The 17,059-nt window shown below is 35.4% G+C and overlaps 1 protein-coding gene across 4 annotated transcripts in view; it reads left to right on the forward strand.

The window, feature by feature from the left end:
* LOC111516564 (uncharacterized) overlaps positions 1–17,059 on the forward strand; it is a 126,477-nt gene that overhangs the window by 32,828 nt on the left and 76,590 nt on the right. For 2 of the 4 annotated variants that reach the window (XM_074184877.1, XM_074184878.1), the window contains exon 9: positions 5,744–6,990. The exons of the other annotated variants lie outside the window; for them this stretch is intronic. In XM_074184877.1, the coding sequence (XP_074040978.1) occupies positions 5,744–6,411 (668 nt within the window). In that variant the 3' untranslated portion in view covers positions 6,412–6,990. Of the gene's footprint in view, positions 1–5,743; positions 6,991–17,059 lie in introns of those variants that run through there. 4 annotated transcript variants of the gene reach the window in all.

Below are 17,059 nucleotides of genomic sequence, written 5' to 3' on the forward strand. Positions count from 1 at the left end.
ATGCGCCTACGCCTGAGCTCACGCGACGCAAACGAGTTTGTCTTACCTACCGATACTAGTATTTACGAATTCACCTACTCAATTTTCGTAGTAGTTTTACTCGACGTATTGTAGTTTTCTTTTGAGAGTCGTAACTACCGTAATTTATGGCTGATTGAATTCGTGGTTATATACACCGCGTTCTTGTATTGACATTTGAACATCGCGTAGTAGTGTGAATATCGCATTGTTGTCTTAGAAGCGTTGTTGGTTAATCCATGTAAGTTAGGATTACTGAATAAATCATATTGGGGATCTTTATCTTTTATTTCCAATATTAATTGGTAAGTTATTGATATTGTGAGTTACTTAGGGTATCTGGAGGATTAAATTTACCTGGCGCCCATTAAGATCTATTTGAAATTTGCTAAGTTGTTTAACCCACTCCCGTCTCCACTGTTTAGCTTAGCCGCGGATACCCATCTGTCTTATTTGTTACCGACAGATGATTTAGTCTCCTCTTGTGGTTTGTGAGGTGGCACACCACCTCTCCCCTACTTCAACTTCATTTAATACAACTACCCAACAGATATTTGTTCCCTCCATCCTGATTGGCTGAACGACATCACTTTATATCATAAATTAGGTTGGGTGTTCCACAAGAATCCGTTCGGAGGTCCGAAAATGACTAAAATGAAGAACCATAAGAAAAAGCCTGTGATTTTGAAGTTGAATCTGTGTAGTATCTTTATTTAAAAAATTATTGGGTTGTTTTGATAGCCAATTCAAATATCAATGAAAGCAAGTCTAATCTAAAAAATCTCATTATTGTTTCATGACGTAACTACTTACCTTAGCAAAAATAAGTTATTAACACATTCTCTGCAAGTTCAGGCAAAATGTTTGGGCTATTTTAAATATAATGAAACGAATAACGATATAATATCACCCCAATATCGAAAATCGGCGTGTGTAATTATCGTCCAGTTTCTATTCTTAGCGCAATCCCTAAAGTTTTGGAGAGCATCATTTTGGATTACCTTACTTATGACTGCTCCCCAATTATAGGGACCGAACAATTCGGATTTACCTCCAAAAAGTCAGCTGAACTGGGTTTGATTACCTACATTGATTTTCTGTCTGACGCTCTGTCTAAGGGTTTGCAAGTTGACTCTGTGTACACTGATTTCTCCAAAGCTTTTGACAAAGTCAAACAACTTTAAGATACTGCGTGACTGTGCAGCATGTGCACGAGCATTATCATGCATTAGCACGAAATTTGTATCAGTATCTAAGGTTCTCACGGACAGGAATATGCTGAACTGATTTTCGGGTACCTATATAGGTACCCGACTATAAAACTCACAAACTAATGAGTGTATATTACAAATGGGTAAGTAATTACGTAAACAAAAATTAGTTCACAGTGTAAAAAACTTTGTCCAATAAAAATATTTTGATTTTATTGTTCAATTCTATTTTCCTAGTACAATTTCTTACTGTCTCAGGTAATTTGTTGAATAACCTTGGCCTAATACATAATACAGTTTGGCAAAGAACTGGTAATATTCAATCTGGCAAAAGGTATAAGCAAGTAGTTCTTTTGTTTCGTATTGATGTTATGTAAATGGATTCATCTGTTGGGCAATAAGTTTTGTTTTGTTTTTCTTATGTGTGTTATTCTTTGGGATTCCTTTCCTATTTCTATAGAAAAATAAAATATCTCAAAAACAAATAATCCAGTCAGAGTCAAAATGTTAGTTTTTTGAAAAGAGTGTTGTCTTGATTTTCCTGTTAAGCACCTTACGATTTTTTTGTGCAATGAATGTGTTCCCCAGTTGCCTCTTAGTTGCCCCAGAAATGCCCCAGATATTGCCCCAGATATTTTTCTCGAGATAATTTATCTGGTTGAAGCTGGAAAGATTCTGCAACCGTGTTAGGAATCACACGTTAAAAAGTAAGATCTCGTTAGTCCTTAGCTCGCACAAGTTTCTTAACTTCTGAAGTTCATTAATTGTTTTCATTAACTGTTCATGAGAGAGAAGAAATTGAGTAGTTTCGGTTTTTTCCAAGTTGTGCCTGGAATTATTCGGAATTTCCTAAATTTCATAATTCCATTTGAATAATCTCTTAAATGGGCAACTTTTTCCTTATTTAACCTACCTTGTATCTTCAACGTTTTCTGATAGATAGGTAGCTAGATAGATATCTTTATTTACTTCACAGAGTATTTGTAGTCCTACATGAACACAGTGGCAGAATAAGTTGTCTGTAAAATTACGTCAACAAAATACAAAATCTTGAATCTACATACACTTCAGGAAATATGGACTGTCAAAAATCGCACAGGGAGCTTAAAAAATAAATATATAGTAGTAAAAGCTAAAAAACTAAAATACGTCACACTTTTTTAGATACATCATACACTGTCTAAAATTTTTTTGACTAAAGAAGTTTGATTCAAATGGAACTTTTGCATTTTTACACATTTTGAAAAAATTCCTTAATACTGTAGAAGGAATTCTTTAAAAGACCTCAGAAACCTGCCTACAACCTCAATGTTGCGTATATTTTGGGGGATTCTGTTATAGAATTTCATGGCTTGATAGATGGTGCTATGCTCATACAATGTCTTAGTGTGAATGGGATACACAAAATCATTTTTTTATGTCTTGTTTCATTAAAGTGGGTTTTACGGTATTTCTCGAAAAGATTTGGGTGAGCAGTTAGAAATTTCATTGTTTCAAAGATATATACTGCTGGTGCAGTGAACAACTTATTTGACCTAAAAATTCCCCTACAGGAATCTCTAGAATTTTTATTGAAAAGTACTCGTACCACTCTTTTTTGACACAGAAAAACTCTACATAATTCATTACTTGAACCCCAAATTGTTATTCCTAGCCTCACTATTGAGTAGAAATTTGCATAATATACAGTTAATAATACTTCGAGATCAACATATTTTTTTAAGTACACTTATCGCATATAATACTGAAGACAATCTACTGCATATATTATCTATCTGAATTGTCCCACTCAAAGTATCATCAATGCTGATTCCCAGGAACTTTACTGAAGTATTGCAAATAAGTTTTTCACTATCAAGTGTTACGTGATGTGGCGTTTCTAAACTGTTGTTGGTTTTAAATATGAGGCAGTCAGTTTTTCCTTCATTTAGAATTAACTTGTTCTCAAGAAAATATTCTTTGCATTGTTTGATTACGTCACATCTATTCTTGATTATATCTGGTAAAGTGGCACCAATTAGCAGGAGATTGATGTCATCAGCATAGTTGATAAGTTGAGCAGACTCTACATTTTTTGTAGCCTCGCTGATGTCATCGATAAAAATAATGAATAGTATTGGGCCCAGAATACTACCCTGCGGGACTCCTATCGATGTAGCCAAGGCCTTTGATCTAACTGTTTTGTTTTTTTGGTTGAGTTGTACTATCTGCTTTCTGTTTTTAAGATAGATAGATAGATATGTTTATTCATCACTGAAGTTTTACAAGATACAGCATATAAACTTGTCTCCCTAAAACTTATTGGACTAGTCAAACATACAACAAATACAATTAGTATAAAAATAAAAGCATAAGCTACCCTATACCAATTTATATATACTATGAACAGAATGCTAAGAACTCGTCCTTTGAATAAAAGGCATTTGAACATAAAAGATCAAACAATTTTGATTTAAATAATTTAAAGCTCTCAATTTCACCCATTAGTGTGACCAAGAAACTTGCCTCGACCCGTAACTTTCGAAGACAACCAGATTAATGTCTTAGCATATTTTCACGCATTTCCCGAGTCATTGATAAGAAGTGCTGAAGAAGATTTGGGTATAAAATATTCATCGGTTCAAAGAATCTTGCGAAGACATAAAATGCATGATTATAAATTCACCAAAATTCAAGCAATGAAGCCTCAAGATCCTCAACAGAGAGTAGAATTTTGTGAAATGTTGTTGACATGCATTCAAGAAGATCCACTTTTTCTAAATACAATTATTTGGACTGATGAATCGAAATTTTCGAGAGAAGGGATTTTCAATAGAAAAAATCGTCATTATTGGTCCAGTGAAAATCCTCACGTCACAAAAGAAGCCGGATTTCAAGAAAAATTTAGTTTTAATGTCTTCTGCATGTTGATGGACAACAAATTGAGGTACGTGATATACGAGGAGTCATTAACATCCAGAAGCTACCTGAATATTTTGGAGAATGCTGTAGACAGTTTCGTGGATAATCTGCCACTCGAAGATTATCGAAACTGTTGGTACCAACTAGACGGAGCTCCTGCACATTGCACAAGAGAAGTGAGCGCAGAACTGGATAGACTATTTGACGATCGGTGGATGAGGCGCTTGGGACCATGGAATTGGCCAGCGAGATCACCCGATCTTAATCCATTAGATTTTTATTTGTGGGGAATGTTTAAAGAAAAAGTTTACAAAATACCCGTGCGTTCGAGAGATGAATTGTTAGAAAGGATTGCCCAAACATTTGAAGATTTGGATCCCAATGAAATCAGATCTGCCACCACGAAAGCAGTCAACACCCGCATTTTAAAGTGCTTGGAAGTGAACGGCCAGCGATTCGAACATATTTTGAAATATTCCACATGATTGTTTTACTTTTTTATAATTATTCATATCAATATTTCCAATTTCAAGTTTCTTGGTGCTTTTTTAAAGTTTATCCAAACATATTGAAATTGTTCTGAATTCGTATAAATTTCTTGAGGTTCATTGGCGGTAGATTCGGATACATTTCATTGAACTTTCTACATGTTCTGCTGATAATTTTGTCACACTGTCCAAAAATGATAAACAAATTCATAAGAACTTCGTTTGAATAGTTTTGTTCCATCGTTTTGAAGGTATTTGCAACTTCTGAAGTGACGAAAATGTCGATATTATTAGGAGAATGTCACAACGCTACTGTCAGATAGTAATCATGGCCTGCTTACCAAATACCGAATGGAAATACCATTCTGAAATGACATTTTCACAAATAAATGTTCATAAGTCCGAAACTTGACTAGTTAGGTATAGGTATGATATACATAGAAAGAAAGCAAATTTCAGCAGCTTTCCGAATTTTCAATAATATTCAGGGTGTTCCATTTAAAATAATCAAATTTCAGCAACTTTTTCAAGCAAACGAAAAAACTGTATTTTTTTACCACCCTGTATTGAAGTAACGGAGATTAGGCTGACGTGTGGGAAGTATCCAAGTATCACCTAACTCCAAACCAAATTTCGATATCATAGTACTTCTTAACTAAAAGATATCGGCATTTTTAGAAGTCATGATTTTCGAAGAAAAAAATTGAAATTAATTTTTATTTCGAAAACGGTAACAGATAGATATAGGGAAATATCAAGAAAAGTTGTCGGGCAATTGTTGGAGATTCCAAAAATAATATTATATACAGAGTGTTCCATTTGAAAAATCAAAGTTGCTACTGCTTTCTAATAGAAGCGGCAACACCGCATTGTCGAAAATATTTTAGTTGGCTAGAGAATGTCCGAATATGCCCTCCATTAAATTTTCAAAGTGATCCGTTGTCTGGTTCACCAGAAACGTCTAATGTGCCATCCACCGTGAATCAGCCTGTATTTTTCTATCCCATAGCCAATCAGGTGAATAAATTTGTAAAAAAATCTTTGTTGATTTTTGGTAATGAAAAAATATATAGAAATTCAATGAAATTTGACGATACTTCAACAATATATATTTTTAATTTGTAGGCGAGTCACCTCATCGATGTGAGTTTTGCCAGAAAACCTTCACCCGCAAGGAACATCTAACAAACCATTTGCGTCAGCACACAGGAGAGACACCACATTGTTGCAACATCTGCTCAAAACCTTTTACCAGGAAGGAACATCTTGTGAATCATATGAGATCTCATACAGGTGAAAGACCGTTTGCTTGTGGTGAATGTGGAAAGTCCTTTCCCCTAAAGGGCAATCTATTATTTCACCAACGCTCCCATAATAAAGGTGCGGCAGCTGAGAGACCTTTCAGATGTGATCTGTGCGAGAAAGATTTCATGTGTAAGGGGCATTTAGTATCTCACAGACGATCTCACATGGTAGAGAGGCCTCATTCTTGTCCTAATTGTGGTAAATCATTCGTAGAGAAAGGAAGTATGTTACGCCATATGAAAAAGCATGCTACTGAAAGCGAACAAGTTAATCAAGTACAAGCTAACGCTCAACACACAAATGATCCTTCTGCTAACCCGATTCAAATGACTCAAGTGCAAGTTAACCCCCCACAGCAGCATCAGCAGCAACAACAGCAAAATTCTAATAGCAATATTGGGCAGTCCACACATTTGCAAATGCACCAGACCAGTAATCATTCTGTTGTACAAACTGCCAATGCTAATGTTTTAGCTTCATCATATTGAACTCATTCAATTTTTTTGTAAAAGGTAACCGACATTCTGGAAAAAACATAAGGCATGGAGAACAACTCTCATGAAAGGTAGTAGGTTTATTGTTTTGAGAAGAAATGATAAAAATAAACAGTTGGTACTCTTGGCGTAGAATAAATCCATGAAAAGGTTTTTCACATATCAGAGCTGACACCCTTTTTTCGTCGCGTGTTTTCCCAAGAGACGATCCGAGGATGGTTCACAATTTCTCGATGTTTTTTTGGGTTTCTAATCTTCCACAATCTGAAAAATGAATAAACAGAGAATATTCAACTGAAATAAAGGGCAAACTGAAAAGTTCACTTCAAAAAGTTGCTGCATAATGTAAATCTATGAAACGTGAAATTAGTCGGCTGCACTCGCTTTCTGGGCTATACCTGAAAAAATGCCATATTTTTTTCAGGTATACACTCTGGCTCCATCCCGGAGGCGCCGTATACAGGGTGATTCAAAAGTACTTTGACAAACGTCAGGAGGTGATTCCTCACAATATTCTAATATGAATTGTCCAAATAAATAAATGTCCGGAAACGCTTCGTTTCCAAGATACAGGATGTTGAAGTTTTATTTTTATTTTCGTTTTTTTCAAAGAACTTTTGAAATACTGAACTTAATTAAACGAAACTTGGTAATAGGAGGTTTTTGAGGTGTCGAATTCGAACTTGATGTTCTTATTGCTCTTACTCGTAGGGGGCGCCACCTACACGTCTTTTTCTTTTTTAAAGATTCATAACTTTTTTGGGCGTACTTCTAGCACATTTTTCAGTAAAAAAATCGATTCCTCTATCATATCTACGTAAATAAGCTACCTTTGTTACTAGTCGCTGTAAGCAACCGTTTTCTAAATATTTGGACTTGAAAACTTCAAGTCGATTATTTGATAATTGATGCATGTTGAAGTTATTACGAATATCTTGCTTTTTTCACAAGAATGCTTTGGAAATAAATTTGACGTTTGTGAGTAGTTTTGGTAATTACATATTTTGTGACAGTTAGACGTTTTGTTGAAGTTTCCGTAAGTAGAAGTAGAAAACACTCATTTTGAAAAAATGGATTATCCAAACAATAATGCTCATTTAGCCGATATACATTTCGTTTATGGCCTTGCGGATGGCAATGCGCGCGAAGCAAGATGTATTTACCAGGAGCGATTTCCTAATCGAGTACTGCCTTCAGCTCCAACATTTGCTAGTCTCCACCGTCGTTTGGCAGAAACAGGTAGCATTAAGAGGGCAGCTGATATTATTGGAAGACCACGAGCAGCCCGAACCCCAGAATTGGAAGAAGCTGTTTCGAACTCTCTCGAGGAGAATCCAGAAACAAGCACAAGAGTAATTGCTGAAGCTGTCAATTCTACTCAGTCCACAGTTTGGACAATTATCCACGATCAACAGTTTTATCCATACCATATTCAAAGGGTACAAGCTCTTTTGCCACGAGACTTTCCCCAACACATTACTATGTGTCAATGATTTTTGAGAAAATTGGCTGGAAATCCTCAATATTTAAGATATGTACTCTTCACAGACGACGCAAACTTCTCCCGAAATGCTATCTCAAACTTTCATAACAACCATGTTTGGGCTCTCGAAAATCCGCACGCAGTTAGTGAAAGGCATTATCAGTATCAATTTGCTGTAAATGTATGGGCGGCAATAATTGATAATTACTTGATAGGTCCTTTCTTTCTTCCGCTCCGACTGAATGGCGCAACTTACAGACACTTTTTAGAAAATGAATTGCCGGGACTACTTCAGAATGTACCATCAGAAATTCGTATCCGCATGTGGTTTATGCATGATAGGGCTCCGGCCCATTTTAGCGTTGTAGCCAGGGAATTCCTTAACACAGTCTATCCAAATCGATGGATCGGTAGGGGTGTAGAAGAACCTAACCAGGCGGGGGCACCAAGGTCCCCAGATCTAAACCCGATAGATTTTTATTTTTGAAGTCACTAGTTTATAAGACTCCAGTAGTGAACGAGGAAGATCTAAGAAACCGAATAGTAGACGCCTGTGAAACAATAAGAAACACACCAATAATTTTTGAGCGGATACGAGATTCAATGACTAGACGACTGACTGCCTGTATCTTCGCTGAAGGTGGACACTTCCATAAATTTATTTGAATACAATTTAGTTTCGTTCATTTAAGTTTATTCTACTTATTCAAAACTTCCTGAAATAAAATGTTGACATTTCTTGCAAATTTTATTAAAACAAATACTGATTATGCACCCTTGATGCAAAAATATCTATTTCGCTTAAGCATGTCATAAAGGAACGTACCCAACAGTAATGACCTCTTCAAACGAGTAAAACGTCAAATTCATTTCCAAAGCATTCTTGTGAAAAAAGCAAAATATTCGTAATAACTTCAACATGCATCGATTATCAAATAATCGACTTGAAGTTTTCAAGTCCAAATATTTAGAAAACGGTTGCTTACAGCGACTAGTAACAAGGGTAGCTTATTTACGTAGATATGATAGAGGAATCGATTTTTTTACTGAAAAATGTGCTAGAAGTACGCCCAAAAAAGTTATGAATCTTGAAAAAAGAAAAAGACGTGTAGGTGGCGCCCCCTACGAGTAAGAGCAATAATAACATCAGGTTCAAATTCGACACCTCAAAACCTTCTATTACCAAGTTTCGTTTAATTAAGTTCAGTATTTCAAAAGTTATTTGAAAAAAACGAAAATAAAAATAAAACTTCAACATCCTGTATCTTGGAAACGAAGCGTTTCCGGACATTTATTTATTAGGACAATTCATATTAGAATATTGTGAGGAATCACCTCCTGAAGTTTGTCAATGTACTTTTGAATCACCCTGTATAAGTAAAAACAACTAAATTCACTCCCAGTCGGCGTCTTTGATGTTTCGGGTCGAGATTTTATTTTTTGCTGGCATGTGGCGGGGCAGGAAGGTGTAGGCTAAGAGCTGTTGTGCACCTCTCCACGAGGTATGTGACTATGATCTGACTTCATCATTGCTACGAGGAGCTCCCAATAAATGTCTCATATGATTGTGAACTGTTTGGGAATGGATAAAAAATAAGACAAGGTGGTGAAATGAACGTATATTTTTTAAAGTAAGATTATACAATTTAGGTCAAAAACTTATGCTAATTTATTCTAAAGGTTTTTCAGAATGATGAAGCATGTATAAACTTCCAAACTGTTTGGCTTCTGTATTACTGTATGCCTTGAAATAATTATATACATTTGTTTCATTCTGTTTGGTACTAGCCGCCGTGACAAAATTTGTACATTTTTCTCAAAAAATATCCACAAACATAGCCTTTGGGAGTGGCTAGAGTTTTATAATCATTTGTCTCTACTCTCAAAGATTTATAGGGAGTTTTTGGAACTTCCACGAGAATCTTCATTCTATTTATGTCAGCATTTGTAATTATGATGCACTGTTTGGAACCTTTGGTGTAGTAATTAATATTACTGGAGTTTTTTCCCCAACACCAAATCGTTATTTTTAACACCTCGACATGTGTTTCGATCACCAAGTGATCATCTTCAAAGAGGAAGATTAAAAACTCATTTGTAATGTTAGATAGAATTTCACTAGTATCTTCTAGACAGTTAGTTCCTTCTGCCTATGTGAAATACTGAAGAATAAATGTGCTCTGGTAATTTGTATGTAGGTTTTCCCAAAGTTGAAGAAATGCCGAAATTGTTATCTGCCACCCCTCAATGAATCCAACTTGTCCAGGCGTGTCTTTTCCTTTTTTTGATATTACAGTTAATTTGCTGAAAAATATTTTTATTTCTTTTAGAACATCAATTTGTTTTGGTGTTCCGAAAAAAGGTTTATTGAAATCTTTGACATCGTCAAAGTTTAAAGTTGATTGTTACTTTCCCAATCAACTTTGTGAAATTTCTTGCTTATTTCAACAAATGTTAGGTAGGTTAGCTTAGGTCCAAAGTGAAAGGGTCTATTCGACCCTCTACCGCAACCCGCAAGGGTTTATTGTGGTTCACACCTATTCACACTCGATCAAATGAACCCAGCTTCTTAACGAAGCCGATTAGTTTGTATGGTGAGTGGTATTTCAGGTCAGATGGTAAGAGAACGGCTCTGCCGACCTCTCAAACCTGAGTCGGTGCCTAGCGGGGCAGGCACAAAGTATGTGCTCTGCTGTTTCATCATTTTCCAAACAGAGGAGACTGTCTTCCGACACTCCAAGTCTCTGCATATGATGATTCAAATGACAGTGACCTGTAAGAAGGCCTGTTAGACATCGTAGTTCATCTCTACTGTAGTCCAACAACGGTTGTATCAAGCTTCGAAGGATGAATAAACGCCTTAGTGAGCCAATCCTGAAAGATTCTGCCAGAAATCCATAAATGTTAGGTAACCCTAAAGACAAGATGTTGGGAAATGAAAAGTCGAGGACTGTGACAAAAAATATATAAGTCTGACTAAGCGAGTCATTAAAACTTGTTTCAAAGAACACACATCACATTTTGAAGACAAGAAAAGTCTTGTGTCGTTCAACGGCCTTTGTTTGAAATTTGTTTGAAGGTGATTGACAATGTTTCATGATGAATTTCACTAGTTCGGACTTCCATTGTCTACTATATAAAATGATTTGAAATCCCTGAAACAATTAAAAAAGAAGAATTGAAAATAAATAGCTGAAAATAATATTATTAATGTATTTCTGAATAACATATATCCATAGTAGAATACTTTTTAATAACACAATCGCCTTTTATAATTTTTATTATATTACACTCTCAAAAACATATTTACAAAAGTCATAGAACACCTAACATTAGTTCCGTGATCAATGTCACAGAAAAGAAATACAGTGTTGACAACTTATATTTCTAACAGAAAATAACAATTATATTAACCAAAATAAACCTGAAATGAAATGATAGTGAAATAAAATACAAGTAAAAATAGAACAATTGAATAAATAAAAATAAAGAAATGAAAAAAGAAAATAAAAAGTGGGGAGATTCCAAGTCACGTTAGTTCACGACGTTTCGATTGTTAGTATCTACAATCGTCTTCGGGTGATGACTGGACTGATTCCTCCGAGAGATGACTATTTATAGGTCGTTCGAGTACTTTCACTTATCCCCGCTTTCCATTTTCCGCTTCACTGGTTCCGTGGGAGATGACCGTTTTGGTGGGAGTTGGCCATTTTTCGCTTGATGATGGGTTTCCATATGTTGCTTATTTCTACGCTGGCTTGACTGAATACGTTGTTGGACAACATGTATGCGGCTTCCTTGAATTTTCTCCTAAACCAATGTTCCTCTCTGTGCAAGATCTCAGCTTGGGACCACTCGATGTTGTGTTGATAGGTCCAAACATGGTCTGCTATTCCTGATTTGCTGGTTTCCCCTCGCTGTGTGTGTTTCTTGTTCTCGGCAATGCGAACATGCAATGGCCTCTTAGTTTCACCAATATAGGATTTTCCGCACTCACAGGGTATCCGGTAAATGCAATTCTCGGAATCGCAGTCCGCGTTTGGTGGCCAACTCCACCAAATAATTGTTATTTTCAGCTATTCATTTTCAATTCTTCTTTTTTAGTTGTTTCAGGGATTTCAAATCATTTTATATAGTAGACAATGGAAGTCCGAACTAGTGAAATTGTTTGAAATTGTTGAGATCGGTACATGTCACTGGATCTTTGGGTGTTTTTGGAAACCCTGGAAATAACGAAGTGTGGCACGGGAGCCATGAACAATGATAAAGGTCTTATCCCACACAGCCCATTTCTTACCATTTTATGAATCCCTCTTTTGACATTAGCAGGAACTCTCTCGGACAAATTTTTAACCGTTTCTACGCTATTGATGGTTGCCAAACAAATACTAAACGCAGCGTCTTCAAACTTGAAACACACGCTTTATAGATTGTGTACTTTCTGATGCAGTGATATTTTTCAAACAACTACCACCTACTCTAGGTCATGCCGGGTACTTCTGGGGCCACCTCCGTATTTAAAAAATCAAAAACTTCAAAATTATATCCCGATCGACAAAAGACAGATTAAGCATATTTAACCTGTATTTCCATGCCTTTATTTTTTATATTTTTAAATTTTATTATGGTTTTCCTCAGAATGTCGATGTTAACTTTTCAATCCTACAATTGATGATACAGAGTGAAGTTGGAAGTATTGAATTGTGTGATATATATTTTATTGAACACTAATAAAATTTTGATAAGTTTTTTTCAGTATTCGAGTGATGTGACTGCCTAGTAAGAACATGTATTTAATGAAGTTATCAATTATTTTCGAATAAGTGCCATTTGAATCCTTAGAATCCCAAAAGGACAGATCAAAAAATTTCTGAATCAGTGATTATGGAAAATTTTCTAGGAGATTCAAGTCCTTGAATATATTTGTTTCGATCAAAATAGTGCAATACAAGAGATGTTTTTTTGAGTTGAAATGAAACAATAATTGGTTTTGCTGTAACTGAGTATACCAAAATCTTGACAATTCATATTTGACCCACTTTTTAATGCTGGAATTGAATTCACGTTGATAAATACGTGCCTCTTCCTTCAGCCGGGTTACCTTAAACTCAACTTGAACAAGAAATATTTCAGTTCTTACTTTAAATCGTTTGACTCGGTGGAAAATGTGACATTCTCACTAAAAATAAAGCTGGATGAACAAATTGTTATCAATTTCATTATAATATATTATACAGGGTGTATCTTAAAAGATGTCGTCAATATCAGGTTTTGATTATTTGTCATATTGTTTGAAGAAAAGTTCATATGAACATGTGTCGTAACTTACTTCGTTTCCGAGTAACGGAGTGTCAAAGTTTAACAAAAAATATTGTTATTTCAATATCTCACATTATTTACGCCGATTTTGATTAAACTACGTGTGATTGTTACGAGTAGCTTCTTTTCATGTAATTACATTTGGAATTTGTATTCCAGTGGCGTCGCAGAGGCTTATTTGATTGATATTTATGCTAAACATCTTTGTATGCCACTGTTTTCTCTAAGATTGATTTTCGAAATAGCTAAACTCAATCTAATCAGAGTCGGTGGCCTAGAAATGGAGATTACGCATTACTGAAGTTTAAAAATGTGTTTTTGATATTAGTCGTCATTTGATCTAACTTTTCATATTAATCAAATCATCTTGATCTAACTGAACAATTCGTTCAGGCCAGTCTTTCCCAGTAACGGCTCGTGCATTGGAGAACAGGGGAGGCTGAAGTCGTAAAGACTATACACACAGAAAAGTGCGCCGCTTTTTGAGGTACCGCACCTATTTAAAGTAAAATACGTAATATTTGCATAAATGCAAACAAAAATTGTGTGTTGCCGAAAATAATACGTATAAAACTGGCCATGAAAAAAACAAAAACAAGAAAAAAGGGTTGTCTTTGAGTTATCTAATATAAATCATTTTTAATTTTTCATTTTCAAACAGAAAATTCAATAAAGCTGAAGGAGACTTGTAATTTTGAAACATTTGAGGATCGCTGTACATTACGATTGATTCATTTTTCAGTTGAATAACATCGAAAAATGGATACTGAGCTATCAAGTTGTTATAAAGTTTTTGGGGAAAATCTTTGGTATAGGACGAACATTTTTCAAACAACAACGAATCAAAGTAGTTTATTTTAGTAAATCTTCAAATTTAACTTTGATTTGCATTAAAAAGGTGCCCAATATTTCATCATAAATCTGTTTATAATTTTGTCTCAAATCGGTTAAGTCTAAATTGGGTTTCTTTTTTTTCGGCGCCGGCGGTTCGAGACTTGAATCAATTGATTCGAAAATATTTAAAAAAAATGTATCGTCATTTCTAAAATTCCTCAAAATTTCTATTAAATTGTTTAACCGTTGTTTTGAGTAATTAATATCTGTTGATTTATTTTGAAGAATAGAAAAAACAACATCGGTATGTTCAAATATCAATTCAAATATTTATAACACGAAACAAAACTTATGTGATCATTTGAAATATATTAGATACCTCTCGCCTCCCTAAGACTTTGGTCGTCAGTTTTAAAATCGTCACTGTTTGGGATAAAATCAAAGACATCAATCAATTTGTCTTTGTTTGAATGCACTGCTCTAGATGTAGAACTCCAACGCATAGCAGCAAAAGTTGGCATTCGGCTACCAAATATTTCATTTAAAACATGGCTTCTTTTAGTGGATTTTGAAAAGAATGCCGAAAATCCAAATAAACTTGAAAAAAATACGCGGCAATCTTTTATGTTGTTGCACGCTTTGCTTAATACTAAATTTAGGGCATGGGCATGACAATGCATAACAAGTGCAACAAGTGGACTTTATTTTAGTTTGTAAACCATTTAAATGGCCGGTCATGACCGCAGCCCTATCATAGGTGTGCGCAATTAACTTTTGCCTAAAATAATAGGTGTCACACGCACGAATCAAAAAATTAAACAAATCGTCAGATGTGCGCCCAGATGGGAACCCAAATAAATCGTAATATCGATAAGTCTCTTTGAATTCGACCGATTTCCCCTAACCTGATTATTAAAACAAATTATGGCCTCTTTTTGAGCTGTATCTAAAGCTGTTGCTATATTTTGTTTGCTGAACAATTTTAATTTACAAGACGAAAGTATATGCTCCTTAGATTTAAAATGTCTTTTTGTAGAACGAGGTAAATTTTTTAAATCGGAGTTTCCTATTTTAGACCCCGTTCGGTATTCGGTTTGTACGGAAAATAAAACACAGGGCCAACAAAAAAGTTTTTCTTGTTTAATGGAGCCAGTTAACCAATCGCATTTATCGTGCCAACTAATATTAAATCCTCGATTTTGTCAATTATCTGACGCTTTAATTGAAATCAAATTTGGTTGAAGCCTTCCCAGACTTTTAATAATGTAAAATTCATTATCATAAGATAAAGACTTAAAATTATTTGTCAGCAACCAATCGACCATATCGTCAGATTTTTTAATTTCGTCCAACTTATCCATAATAAATAAAAAAAAAACTTATCAAAAAATGAAAACCTGAAAAAACACCTTGAACTTGAAAGAAAACACTTTAAAAACACATTAAAAATATTACCAAAAAGCACTGCTGTAATACAACACTGCCTGTTTTATACACAAATGACAAGTATTATCAAGAAACAGTAAAACGATTGACCGAAATATTTTTCAGTCCCGGTCGGTCACGGCATCCCGTCCGAATAATTAAATGAAAAACAAACGCAGTCGTACACTAACGGAGACCAACTGGAGGCTAGCCTCCTCTAACGCTATAATTTCCGAAACTGAAATTACAAATCGGGACGTATGTCGCTAGTTGGTTCGGTTTCGCGAAGCTTGTGTTTTTTAAAGCGATCGGAGGCTTGGCTCCCTTGCAAAGTATGTCATTTAATATTTCGGGTTGATGGTTTATTCGTTCATGGGCGGTGCGTTTGAGGTTTGTTGATGCAAGATACAGTGTGGTACGTACTACGTAGTGAGTGATAATGTTTTTTCGGGCATATTATGTATTTATATTGAAAATTAATGGTAAAGTAATGGTATCATCAATATCTTTTAATTTATTGCGATGAATAGCCTTAAATTTTGTGGGGAGGCTAAGCCTCCCTTGCCTCCTCTGACGAGCCGCCGCTGGTCTTTTCTTACCTACACAGTAGGTTCATGGACTGACACCCATCAGAAAACAATTACTCCCCTGGCTAATACCATGAAAGGCGTTGGATCACATCCGACAGGTGTCGGTACATGATTCTTCACTGAAGAAAATTCTGCTTATGCTTTTGATGATACAACTGCTGGAATCGATTTTCAATTATTGGAACAGGCATACTCGCGGATCGATTTTGAGCTGTTTAGCTTCTCGTCCAGTGCAAGATAGCATCAACATGAAGTCGATGATGTTCCATAATTCAAAATCAAATTCTTTCAGAGTATCATACTTCGAACAAAGCTGAAGCAAATGACAAGCAAAATATCTGTCTGTATTTTGATTGGTTTGCGGGTTTTGCCGTGGTCTTCTTTAACTATAATCTCCAAACGTTTCGACTACAACTGCGGCAGTCATCTTCAGTTGCGTGGTCGAAGTACTTTTTTTGACGTGTCAACTGAAACTGAAGCTCTCATTTCTGCTGTATCATTTATAGTGCTGATTTTTCGAAAACTTTCCGCGCGATTTGGGTGACATGACTTCGTTTTGGCGCCTATAAATGCTTTGTGCCAGATCTTTGGGAGATATGTTCTCTCTTGCTTTCCGTTGAAGTTCTCTTGGTATTTCTATGGCTTCTAAATACATTCTTGTTGAATCATGATACGAATTTGCAACCTCTTGGTATTTTCGAATAGGATCTTGTGTTTTCCGCCGGATAGTGTATGTTCAGTGACTGTAGACTTCTCGGTCTGTCCCGATCGGCTCCAAACACAAGCATAAACGGAGTTGCCGATTGGGACATCATATGACAATTGGTCATATGAGCTAACCTTACTTTAATGCGGATCATTCTTGTCTTATTCCTTTCCATGATTTGTATAGTATTTGAAAATTTGTTCTGACAGTTTCAGTTACTTCAGTTTTTCACCAATAAAACTTTTTCTACACAAGTTTGGTTTAGGATGTATGAATGAAATGCGT

Source organism: Leptinotarsa decemlineata, unplaced genomic scaffold (genome assembly GCF_025532065.1).
Source record: "Leptinotarsa decemlineata unplaced genomic scaffold, Ldec_3_MD MMD2_tig00026358_RagTag_RagTag, whole genome shotgun sequence".
Lineage (NCBI taxonomy): Eukaryota > Metazoa > Arthropoda > Insecta > Coleoptera > Chrysomelidae > Leptinotarsa > Leptinotarsa decemlineata.